Source organism: Salminus brasiliensis, chromosome 23 (assembly GCF_030463535.1).
Source record: "Salminus brasiliensis chromosome 23, fSalBra1.hap2, whole genome shotgun sequence".
NCBI lineage: Eukaryota > Metazoa > Chordata > Actinopteri > Characiformes > Bryconidae > Salminus > Salminus brasiliensis.
In genome coordinates, this window is record NC_132900.1 from 12,305,488 (window position 1) to 12,318,482 (window position 12,995).

Here is a 12,995-nt window from a genome sequence, read left to right on the forward strand (position 1 = left end):
TTCTTAAAAGATAAAGATTCATCCCAGGCTTTAAAAGTAGACCATTTGTATCCAATGTCTTTGGCAAGACGACCTGGAGTAAATACCCAGGGAGATCTATTACCCTGATAAGACTGAAAGATTGTCAGTGACAGCCAAGGACAGACTCTGAAACCAAGCACCCAAACCTCAATACTAATTCCATTATATGATGACTGTTCCATAATTTCAAGGGCCATAAATCATCATTTACAGTCATGGCATTTTGCAGTCACTCATCCAGAGTGTTTTACAGTATAGTTATGATATAGAGGTATGCAAATGTGGCTTTGTAGTTGGCAGTCTTGCCCAAGGACAGCATGGTGTTCAGACTTTTTTTCAATGGGGGTCAATGGAGTTACCCATTACACCAACCAATATTGGGTGATAATGGAAATTTTCCACTTTTTTTAATAAGTGCTTCCTAAATAAGCAGATATTCTGCACAAAAACCCCACCAATCATGAACATTTTGACATTGGCAGTTTGTTAGGAAATGTTCAGAAAAATAATAGACAGGTACAGCACTCCAGCCCAACACTTAGGTTTGCTGGTGTTTGCTGAAGAAAACTGTCACTGCCAGTCTTCAGGGCTCAGGTTAGCTTGATGGTGTCCAGTACTTGTTAGTTACATTAGCCTCCAAGCTTCAGTGTAAAAATAAAGAAATTAAAAAATAAAATTAAACATTGGCTATTCTTTTATACACCGATTAGCCAGTACGGCTGACAGGTGAAGTGAAAAACACGGCCTATCTTCATCTACAGTGGTATCTGTCAAGGTGTGGGAGTTTATTAGGCAGCAAGTGAACAGTCAGTTCTTGAAGGTGACGTTTTAAAAGCAGGACAAATGGGATAGATAAGAATCTGAGACACATGACAAAGGGCCATATTGTGATGGCTAGACGACTGGGTCAGAGCATCTCCAAAACATCAGGAAGGTCCTCAGGGGTTCAGTAGTCATCAGGGTTTTTTCTTGTATGCAGTGGTCAGTACTCACCAAAAGTGGTCCATGTGCACCTTAGGCTCATTAATGCTCATGGAGGCCCCACCTTACAGGACTTAAAGGATCTGCTGCTACTGTCTTGGTGCCAGACACCACAGGACACCTTCAGAGGTCTCAGATCTGTTGTGGTCGCACAAGAGGGACCTACTCAACATTAGGCAGGTGGGGCTAATGTTATGGCTGTGTTCCGGTCGTTCTGCCTGTGGTTGTGTTAGGACAAAATGGCTGGGACCCATGTTGTTACTGTTAGATTATCAACACTGGCTGAACGTCGGTGCAGTGTTTTCCTAATGTTCTTATAGTCCTCATACAGCCAAGACATTGCCTGGGAAAGAGACAGAGGAGAGAGATTGATGGCGGACCTTTCAAAATGCTGTGTATATCAAAGAAGCAAACACACACACACACCTCCAGAGTAAGGGCTCTGTCTCTGCTGAGTGCTTCAGTAGGGTCGGTGAGGTTGTTGGCTTCGGCTAGCAGGCGCAGGTCAAAGTAATACTTTGCGTAAATGCTGGATGGGATGTTGATATTGAACTGCAGCAGCTCTAGGAACTCTCGCTCCAGCTCATTCCTGCACACAGACAATGAAACAGTGATTAGTGAGAGTCTGGCACATAGAGGTGACCAGGGACCTCAAACTCGGTTGTCTCCTCTTTCTGTAGCACTTAGCTTGTCAACAAAATGTGAGGTTATAGCTGTCCACAAGGGGGAGCCCAGGAGCAAGAAATATTTATAATTCAAAAAATATATATACATAATTCTGCTTGAATATAATAACTAAAAAGCACTCACATGTCCTCTACTGTAATGTCTTTGAGTATCTGACAGTAGTCCACGTTCCACACCGCCTGGTCGTCCCACACTTTAGAGGCCAGTAAGATGGCCCCTAGCACAATACGCTTCCAGTTCCCAGGACACATATCTATTTCTGCATACGTCAGCAAGCGCTCCAAATACACCTACAGAGGAAAGGGGGTGGGGGGGATGTGGGCAGACAAGACAGAGACATACTTTTGTCCATTCGGTGTATCTAAGTCCACCAGCATTGGTCCGTGGAGCAGTGGAACTGTGTTCTTTGGAGTGATGGAGCTCCATCCAATACCTTTGAGTTGACTTTGTAATCCAGAACTAATCAACCAACATTAATACTTGTTCTTCCAAGTTTACGTGGCTGAAACCCATCAAATTCTCATAGCAATGTTCCAACATCTAGTGTAAAGCCTTCGCAGAATGGGGACAAACTCCCTCGACTTACAATACTCCCTCGATTTCAGAAGCAATGTTGGGCAGGTGTCTACAAACATTGTGTATAGCTGTAAGGTAGTGTGTAGTATACGACCATCTTAAATATGCAAAAGTGTGTGTGTGCGGTGTGTGTGTACTCACCAGTGTTGCAATGGCACACTCTGCAGTTAGCTGAGCGGAGCTAAATAGCGTTCTGATGAATCTGTAGATTTGCCTCTGCTCTGGGTTCTGCTTATCATAATCTACAGGTACCTCACACTTCTGCACCAAGGAAAACACACACACAAAGTATTGCACAATATCTATGCATACTATATGTCCAAATATTTGTGGACACCCCTTCTAATGAATGTATTCAGCTACTTGAAGTTGCACCCATTGTTAATACAGTAGCTGTAGAGAAGTATTGATAAATAGAATAGGCTCCACGCCATGCTGTTGGCACCATGCTGTGGAGCAGTGTTCTCTGAAATGATGGATGGTGCTCCAGCCAATACTTCTGGCATGAGTTGGGGAGTTGGGGAAGTAACACTCTTATTGCTTAATGCAATCAAATCCTCACAGCAATTCTCCAAAATCTAGTAGGCCTTTCCTGGACAGTGGACAAAAGCAGGATGGACTCTTTTTTAATATCCTTGATTTCAGAAGAAACAAGGTATCTCAATACTTTTGTCCATATAGTGTATATATCTGTTCTTCTGCAGAATCATCATCATGAACATCATGCATTTTATTGACACACACACACACACACACACACACACACAGACAACATGTTGGGTAAGTTTTTGGGAAAGTCACCGAAAGTGGGTGCAGCTTCTCATCAAAGATATCCAGCAGTGACTGGCCATCTGGGTCCCTGAATTAACCAATCAGAGGAGATTTGGTGGATCAGAAAATACAAACAAATTAAAAACTAAACAAACAGAAATACATTATTTATAAGGCTGACCAGAATATTTGAATACTCAAGTATCTGTATCCAGTATTAGGGCCCTATTTTAGCATCAACAGCGTACCGTGCAGCTTGATTTAGGGCGTGTCAGTGTGTCAGTGTGATGGGAAAATTGCACATTGCGCAGCTCGAAATGCGCAAAAGGTGATCTAAAAAATGATCCAAGTCTCTTAATTATTTATGCAAAATGTGCAATAAACCAATCAGTGTGTTTCTTGCCTTTCCCTTAAAGAGGCAGGTACAGTCTGACTTTGGCGGACTGCTATTTCAATGGTGTAAAGCGGGGGTGTACACAAGTTGGGTGGACGCCTGTGTTGACAATTTACTGCCAAGATAGCAATGAATGTCTGACTGTTGACGTGTGCCTAGGTTCTTTTCAGTCAGTGGTTTACTTATGTTTTCTGTTGCCAAGACAGCAATATGCCAGAAACTGATCTGAATACACCTTATTTCAAGACCACCACGCCCATCTGCGTAGATATATTCACAAGCACCATTGCTGTGTAAACGACGCTGTTATTGTCAAATGTTTAAAGTTATATTCTTCTGACAGCCATGCTTATTATTTTTTATATATACAGAATCAGACATTTCTGTCTATATATATTTTTTCTTTTTGTATTTCACAGCTAATCAGTGTTTCTACTACTAGCGGTGTAGTGCTTCCAGAGGCTAGTCATGAGGAACATCAAGACCCAACTGCCCTCTTCATTGGACCCCCTGCAATTTGCATATCGTCCCAACCGCTCCACGGACGATGCCATCGCCACCACCCTTCATCTCTCCCTTACCCACCTGGAGAAGAAGGACACCTACGTCAGAATGCTGTTCATAGACTTCAGTTCAGCATTCAACACCATCATCCCACAGAATCTCACCAGGAAGTTAAGCTTGCTGGGCCTCAACACCCCCCTCTGCAACTGGATCCTGGACTTCCTGACGGGGAGGCCCCAGTTAGTCCGGTTCGGGGACAGCATCTCCAGCACCATCACAATGAACACTGGGGCACCCCAGGGCAGTGTACTGAGTCCTCTGCTGTTCACCCTGCTGACTCATGACTGTGTTGCGAAACACAGTTCTAACAGCAAGTTCGCTGATGATACAACTGTGCTGGGTCTCATCAGCAAAGGCGACGAGTCAGCATTCAAAGAGGAGGTGCAGCAGCTGACAGACTGGTCCCTGAACACCAACTCTACAGCCTAGAAAGCCCAGCAGCATCTCTACTTCCGAAGCTGAGAAAGGCCCGTTTCCCTAACCCATCCTCACCCTCTTCTATAGAGGGACCATAGAGAGCATCCTAAGCAGCTGCATCACTGCCTGGTTTGGGACCTGCACAGTCTCTGACCGCAAGACCCTCCAACGCATTGTGAGGACAGCTGAGAGGATCATCGGAGTCTCTCTCCCCTCCGTCATGGACATTTACACTGCCCGCTGCATCCGCAAAGCAAACAGCATTGTGGATGACTCCACCCACCCTTCACACAGACTGTTCTCCCTCCTGCCATCAGGAAGAAGGTACCGCAGCATCCGGTCCAACACGACCAGACTCTGCAACAGCTTCTTCCCCCAAGCCATCAGACTCCTCAACACAACTCAACTTCTGAACTGATGTTTTTTTCTGTTACATGTCTCTCTCTCTCTCTTTCTCTCTCTCCAACCATTTACCACAGATAAAATGGGAAGCATATTATTTATTTTATTTATATTATTTATATTTATATTTATTTATAATATTTATTACACACTGCATAATTTGCACACTACCGCCAATTATTTATTATTCTCTGTCTGCACTTGTATTGTCTTGCACTTGTGTTTTGTATGCACTGTCTGTGTTGCACCATGGTCCTGGAGGAACGTTGTTTCGTTTCACTGTGTACTCTGTATGTAGTTGAAATGACAATTAAACCCACTTGACTTGACTTGACTTGAAAGTTGTTTATATACCAGTTAGAATATACCACAAGTTTATACAGACGTCCCTGTAGTTACTAAGTATGCATATGATGCTGTTTTTTATACTATGACAGTATTCTTCAAATTTGATCAAAATAATTTTTTTTGTCTTGGTTCCTCTCAAGGTTTCTTCCTCTTGATCTGAGGGAGTTTTTCCTTGCCACTGTCACCACTGACTTGCTCAAAAAAGGCTTGGACCCAGGTCTCTGTAAAGCTGCTTTGTGACAACACTCAGTGTGAGAAACACATTATAAATAAATCTGAATTTAATTGAATTACATAAAAGAAACAATTTTTCAGGCATCAAACAAACACTGTAGTATGTTCACAGCTGATTTCAGTTCATTCGTGCTATCGCCGCACCCTTAATACAAATATACTTAAAATGGTTCATTATGCAACGTTCATTATAATTATTAAGGGTGTTTTTTATAGCACATATTTAAAGCCTGTAAATTATACTCAGGTCAGCCTTATAATATAGTATCAGAAAGCAGGTCTAATACAGGCTGAAATATTTACCTGTTCTTTATGTGGTAATAGATGGCCAAAGAGACGCTGCAAAAAAACAACATGGGCACATTTCAAAATAGCAATAGATTACTGACATTACTTATCCTGAAGAGAGCTGCTAATATTTCTATAATATGGTCAATATACACTGATTAGCCATAACATGAACACATTAATGTTATCCATAATGCTTAATATTGAGTAGTTTCCCCTTTTGCCACCATGACAGATCTGACCATTGCAGCATGAACTCCACAAGACTTCTGAAGGTGTCCTGTGGTGTCTTGCACCAAGACATTATTAGCAGGTCCTTTAGGTCCTGTAAGTTGTGAGGCCTCCATGGACTGCATCAGTAAACCTAAGGTGGCCATGACTCTGTCGCTGGTTTACAGGTGTTTCCTGTCTTGAACCACTTTTGGTAAGTGCATGACCACTGCATTCCAGAAAAAACCCAAAAGACTTGCCTGAAGCTCTGACACCAGCAGTCTAGCCATAACATTTGGTTTCTTGTCTAAGTGGCTCAGATCTGCTTTTAACACACAGCTTCAGTAACTGACTGTTCACTTGCTGTCTAATAGATGCTACTGTAGATGCAGATAATCGCTGTTTTTCACTGCAGCTGTCTGCAGTTGTAGCATTATCGCTCATGGTAGTTTGTGTTGTTGACAAGAATTTGTGTACTTGGCATTTGCTTACCACTTGATGGTGAATTTGAGGTTGGGTTGGCTGACTGTGTTGTCATCCAAATAGATAGTGGAACAGGAACTGTATCTCTTTCTGCTGATGCCATTATTCTAAAGAGAAAGAAAGAAAGACACTGTAAGTCTCTGAAAGTCTGAATCTGATTTGCTTAATGTTGAATAATTATAATTAATTATATTAATAAATATGGTTAAATAATATTATTATACATCCATAACATCACTACATTAACTATTATTATTTACAATAATTAAAAATGTAATCTATCATTTTTACACTACATCTTTTACAGTACATCCATAACAATATCACATTACATTATTACACTATCACACATCTGTAATATTGTTATTACACTATTATACAGCCATTATATTACACTACTATACACTTTTATACATCTGTAATATGCTGTTATCACAGTATTATACATCTGCATCTGTAACAATATGGTGTTATTACACTGTTATGCATCTGTAATAATATGATGTATTACACTATTACAGGCCAAAATACCTTTCATGAAATCCTTCATACTCACATGATTAACACTCAGCCTCTTCCGTTTGTCCTGAACTACAGAATGACAGAAAGACAGACAGACAGTTCATTAAAACTACTACTTGCCTTCCCAGTCATGCGAGAACCTCATATCTCCACACAACAGTTTTACAGGGGAAGGTAGATACCTTATGTACTTTTAAAACAAGGTAAAGAATAACTGTTTCACACTGTATCAAAAAGTGAAACATGCAAAAAAAAAAAAAAGAAGATACAAGGTTTTTGCGTGACCATGACAATTTACGCCTTCTTCAAACACACACACACACACACACACACACACACACACACACACACACACACAGATATTCTTACTCTCTGGCTGTGACTTGCTGAGGAATAAAGTGCTGTCTCGTGGATGATCTGAGGGATTGCTCTCCAAATGGAGGTCTGAAAATAAATAAGTAAAATTTGTGACAACACAGAACAACAAGACATAACTAACGAACTAAACCAGGCCTGTTGTACTTACAGCATATATTTTAGGGTTTACTGTGGACATGCTGCCACAAGAGGGCAGCATGCCATGATTAGATAACATACATTATATAAACAGAAGTATTGGGACACCTGCTCATTCATGGTCTCTGCTGGAACCAAAGGTATTAAAATAGTTTATCCTCCTTTTGTTGGAGGGCAAAAAGAGCATTAGTGTGGTCAGGATGTTGGATCACCACCACCCCACCTCATCCCCAACTCACTTAACCCAAAAGTACAGGTAAGAGCACCACCATCATTCCAGGGAACACATCTCCACTGCTGCACAGCTGCATGCAGGAGGGTTTTATACAACCTCTAGCCCACACCTGGCATTATGGCATTAGGCATGGTGCCAAAAGGTTCATGTTTATCTGCTCCAGAGAGTCCTATTCTATTGGCAGTACCTCTCTACATCTCTCACATCTGTACAGAGTAGCTGAATGCATCTGATATGTGAATGATAGCTGACAGGGTTAAAAGGGAGGTGACGGGATGGTGGAGGGTTGTGCAGACTTGTCATAGACACGTGAACAGGGTAGAGTTGGAATTTATAGGATGTTAGATTGGAGAGGAGAGGCTTGAGGCATGTTCCTCCTCCATATCTCAATTTAACAGTGAGATCCAGGCTGTTACAATGGGTGACAACCAGGTCATAAAATAAAGTAAAAAAAAAAATCAACAAAATTGATATTATATAGTTCATATTTATGGCCATTATTTGAAATATCCGTGGCTGATCTATCATGATGTAATATTTCTACAAATGCAGTAATATCACAGTAAGTAAATGTGAAAGTATGGCCAGATTAGTAACATAGCACCAGTTCCACACCAAGGTAGAGAGGTGAGGAATGTACCAAACTATCAATTATAGTATTTTATAGTACTTCAAATTCCTACAACTATGCTAAAAGCTGTCTTTCTCGCTCTCGCTCCTCTCACACTCTCTCAGATCATGAACAGGTTCTCTTACAGCGCTTAACAGAAGCTCTCTGCTCATATCATAACCCAATTATCACTCACTCATCCTCACATTACTTCTAAATAATGAAAGAGGGAGTGAGAGACACAGTGAGAGTGAGAGAGAGAGAGAGAGAGAGAGAGAGAGAGAGAGAGAGAGAGAGAGCGAGTGGCAGTGAGGGAGAGCATGCAAGTGCATGAGATACAGAGAGCAATAGAAAAAGTGTGAGACAGTGAGTGAGTGAGAAAGAATGAACGAGAAAGAGAACAAGACAGACAGAAAGAAAGAGAAAGTGAGAGCGAGAGAGTGAAAGAAAACGTATGAGTGACAGTGAGTCTGTGTGAGAGAAAAAAGGAGAGCAAGAGACAGAAACAGTAAAAAAGTGAGAAAGAAAAAGAGAACACACAAGAGCAAGGAAGACAGAAAGGGAGAGTGAGATACAAACACAGTGAGCGAGAGGGAGAGAGGCGAGCGAAAGAAAAAGTGAGTGAGAGACAAAGTGAGAGAAGAAAAGAGAAAGCGCGAGAGCAGGACACAGAGAGAGAGAGGAAGAGAGAGAGACCGCGAGAGAGAAAGACAAAGAGAGAAAGTAAGAACAAGAGACAGACAGTCAGGATTAGAGGGAGAGAGAGTAAAAGAAAAAGAGGTGAGATGGTGAGAGAGAGTGTTTGAGAGACAGAGAAAGAGAACTGGCAAAAGTGAAAGTGAGTGTGTGTGTGTGTGTGTGTGTGTGTGTGTGTGTGTGTGTGTGTGTGTGTGAGAGAGAGAGAGAGAGAGAGAGAGAGAGAGTAAAAGAGAGATTATGAACAAGTGAGTAGAGAGGGGAGATCTGCTGATCTAATCTTTTGTGCAGAAAGAGGACTATTGTGTGTGTGTGTGTGTGTGTGTGTGAGCATGTGTGTGCCCAGCTGAGAGACAGCTGATATGAACTGAGAAGACGAATTAAGACATAGTCTGGTCTGAGACACACACACACACACAGCACATGTCTCTCGAGATGTCTGAGCTAGCCCAGAGTCCCTTGAGGGTATTTCCTGAAGGCGGCAGCTGCTCTGCAGGATCAGACTCTGATTGGCCTGATAACCACAACTCATCTTCCTCCTCTTTTCACCACCACCACCATCATCATCATCATCATCATCATTATCGCCATCGTCGTCATCAGTGCCCACGCAGGCAGAAATTAGACACACCAATTAGCCTACAAATGACAGGCTTATCTTCCTCCTCACTCCTCCCTTTGTCTGCCTCAGTCCACCATCCGCCCCCTCCTAGTCCCCCCAACCCAATTCTCTTTTTTCTTCCACTCTTTACAGTGAAGTTGCTCCAGACCCCTCCCTCTCTCTGTTCAGGCGTTGTAGTGGGCATCTATAATATGTTAAGGCATGTATACCCATTGAGCACTTTAGGGGGGTTAAACTCCTCTGTGAGGAAGCAAGAGGGAGAGAAAGAAAGGGAGAGAGAGAGAGAGATAGAGAGAGAGACAGAGAGAGAGAGACAGAGAGAGAGAGAGAGAGAGAGAGAGAGAGAGAGAGAGAGAGAACACACAGGAGCGATTTGCACATCTATGTCAGCAATTAGTGCAACTTTCTACATTCCTTAGAAATGGTGTCCACAAACATTTGGACATATTCAGTGGAAAAACCCTCAATGCAATATTCTCATTCTGTAAGCACGGGTTGGCAAACAAAAGGGTTAAAGGCTTAAAATGTCCAACAATAACTGTCCAATCAGAGTTTTTTTCTCTGTGGTATCCAGGCAGATTATAGCTAAGCAAGCTCTCTCATTGGTTAGGCCTTCTGGAGCTGAACAGAATGCCTCATATCAGTTTAACTACCAACTAAATTATGAAGCGACAGTAGAATCAATCAGTAATGTGTGGATTTCCAGTGAGTGGGACCAGTTACATCAGTACCAACATCACGGAAGGCCTGAAATACAAGTTTCTGTCAGCTGTTAGCGATGAAAGCTTAGAATTCCAACGGGGCGCTAGCAGAAATCTGCGACATTGCAGAGGTGGGGTTTTTCCTCCTTTAGTCAGCAGGTTCTGACATTTATGGCCTGATCTAAAGGCCTCTAGCTCTAATAATCTCATTCAGAAGTAGCGAGTCTAGTCTAGTGCAGAAGGGGTAACTACTAGATCAGTGGGCTGAGACGACAGCTTCATCCTGTGTGTTTTGTTGTATTTGGTGCGTGTGTGTGTGTGTGTTAGGTCTATTATTATGCAAATGTGCCTCTTTAAGAGAGCTTTTTAAATGAGTGCACGCAGCTTGTGAATTCCCAGTGGACCGCCCCAGTCTGGGGCAAATCACTGAAACAGACACCCAAGAATCAGAATCACAGAGAACTAAACCCTAAATGTGGAAGCAGCAAACCAAAGACCAAATTCCAGACAAAGGAATCTTCTTCATGGCCAGGATGAGAGCCGATATTGGTGTTTACGTCCGTATACTTATGAATTTGAACGGCTAGCCATGTGTTAGACAGGAGGCAGAGCAGTCTGGGGCGACTGCTTTCCTATACAGGCATTAAATAGTAGGTAAATCAGCCTGTAATGTTTGAGTCTAAAAATATTTGATATTGTTTAAAATATCCAAACTGATAAACAAGGAAAACCAAACGGCCAATTCATGTAATTAAGGCATTAAGTCAAAAAAGGCCATAATATTAGTATTCCAATTGTTCCCCATGAAAAAAAACACCCATTGCCCACATACTCACATTGCCCAGAACTGGATTAAATGAGGCTGCCAGAGGCCATTTGTCTTTTTATGGCTGCTGGCAGAGTCGCACCACTTTCAAACGTAGTAATGTCCCACCAGTTTTAGGAGATTCATTTAACAACAATGAATAAGTGTGTTCATGTTTATAGGACATTGATTCATGCCGTTTTAGGAGAGTGGTCTTTCACTTATTCGCAGTGGGTCCAGAACCTACACAGAATCATTTAGTTTAAGGCAAGGATACCCCCTGGACAGGTCATCAATCCAGTGCAGGGTTCCCATGTTGTGTTTATATCCGGAATCATTAGGCGCAAGCTGGGAATGCCCCAGTCCACTGCCACATTCCCATATTGTATTTACCTAGATTCATTGGGGGCAAGGCAGGGATACCCCCTGGACAGGTCAGCAGTCCACTGCCACATTCCCATATTGTATTGAGCAGGATTCATTGGGGGCAAGGCAGGGATACCCCCTGGACAGGTCACCAGTCCACTGCCACATTCCCATATTGTATAGACCTGGATTATTTGGGGGCAAGGCAGGGATACCCCCTGGACAGGTCATCAGTCCATTGCAGGGTTCCCATATTGTATACACCCAGAATCATTGGGCCCAAAGAAGGAGAACCCCCTGGACAGGTCATCAGTCAATTCCCGCGTTCCAATACTGTATACACCCAGAATCATTAGGCACAAGCTGGGAATGCCCCCTGGACAGGTCTCCAGTCCATTGCCGCATTCCCATATTGTATTTGCCCGGATTCATTTGCAGGATTTCCATATTATATATACCCAAAATCATTTGTGGGGCACAAAGCAGGGATACCCCCTGGACAGGTCATCAGTCCATTGCAGGGTTCCCATATTATGTATACCCATTATTCAGGGGCGCAAAGCAGGTGTACCCCTGGACAGGTCATCAGTCCATTGCAGGGTTCCCATATTATGTATACCCATTATTCCGGGGGCGCAAAGCAGGTGTACCCCTGGACAGGTCATCAGTCCATTGCAGGGTTCCCATATTATGTATACCCATTATTCCGGGGGCGCAAAGCAGGTGTACCCCTGGACAGGTCATCAGTCCATTGCCGCGTTCCCATATTGTATACACCCAGAATCATTGGGGGCAAAGAAGGAGTACCCCTGGACAGGTCATCGGCCCATTGCCGGCCCATATTATCCACCCCCCCAGACCTCGGTAACACACACACATTTGTTCTAGAGGACAAATTAGCAGGAGGAATCCTGAGCACCCAGAGATAACCCAGGTGGACCAGAGCGAAGACTGAGCCCACAGCCGCAGGCACCGTCCAGTATTAATATTATGAGGATGAGGATGATGAAGATGATGATGAAGATGATGATGACTGTGACAAATTCCCGGCCAGCTCTTAGATGCTCTCGGGGTGAACAGCGCTAGTGTTTTACAGGCTCATGCTGCTCTGGACCGAAACCCCTAACGCAAACCCAGCGATGACGAGAGTGACGTAGTAGTACGTGGCGCGTGTGCTGTTGTGGACGTGCTCGGTTACCTTCTCCGTTTTCTCGGTCGCTGATGTGCTGCAGATGGTAGCTCGGCTCCTCGCAGCTCCTCTCCGGCTCCTCTGCGGGCTCCTCGGGGCGGGGACGCACGCTGCTCCGGAGCTTGGGGCTCGTGGACGCGCAGCAGGAGCTTGTGCTCCCCATTAGGGAGTCCCGGTGTGTTGGGCGAGAGAGCGGCTAACCGTACTAACAGTCCGCGTCCAGAGGAATCCCAGAAGTGTGAAGCCTGAGTCCGGATCAGCACAGTCTCCAAATGATGAAGAGCAGCAGGACACGCGCCTCTCCCGCTGCTCCGTTCAGTGTGCGCCAGCAGAGCTCCCTTAATCCGGACACGCCGT

The 12,995-nt window shown here is 43.5% G+C and overlaps 1 protein-coding gene across 2 annotated transcripts; it reads right to left on the bottom strand.

The window, feature by feature from the left end:
• Positions 1-12,995, bottom strand: LOC140545733 (cyclin-Y-like). 2 transcript variants are annotated; one of them, XM_072668691.1, is made up of 10 exons: positions 12,648-12,995; positions 7,268-7,342; positions 6,933-6,967; positions 6,386-6,483; positions 5,699-5,734; positions 3,067-3,124; positions 2,407-2,526; positions 1,813-1,979; positions 1,429-1,591; positions 1-1,345 (listed from the first exon to the last, which is right to left on the bottom strand). In XM_072668691.1, exons 1-10 carry the CDS (start codon positions 12,799-12,801, stop codon positions 1,232-1,234), a joined length of 1,020 nt encoding a protein of 339 aa, XP_072524792.1. In that variant the 5' UTR covers positions 12,802-12,995; the 3' UTR covers positions 1-1,231. The 2 variants fall into 2 exon arrangements, with proteins under 2 accessions (XP_072524792.1, XP_072524793.1); XM_072668692.1 differs by lacking the exon at positions 2,407-2,526.

Coding starts and splice junctions, on each gene's coding strand:
- LOC140545733 (XM_072668691.1), bottom strand. CDS start 12,801: ATGGGGAGCACAAGCTCCTGCTGCGCGTCCACGAGCCCCAAGCTCCGG. Junction 1,980..2,406: donor AGTGTGCCATTGCAACACTG/GTGAGTACACAC, acceptor TTTCCTCTGTAG/GTGTATTTGGAGCGCTTGCT. Junction 1,346..1,428: donor ACAGAGCCCTTACTCTGGAG/GTGTGTGTGTGT, acceptor TCTCTTTCCCAG/GCAATGTCTTGGCTGTATGA.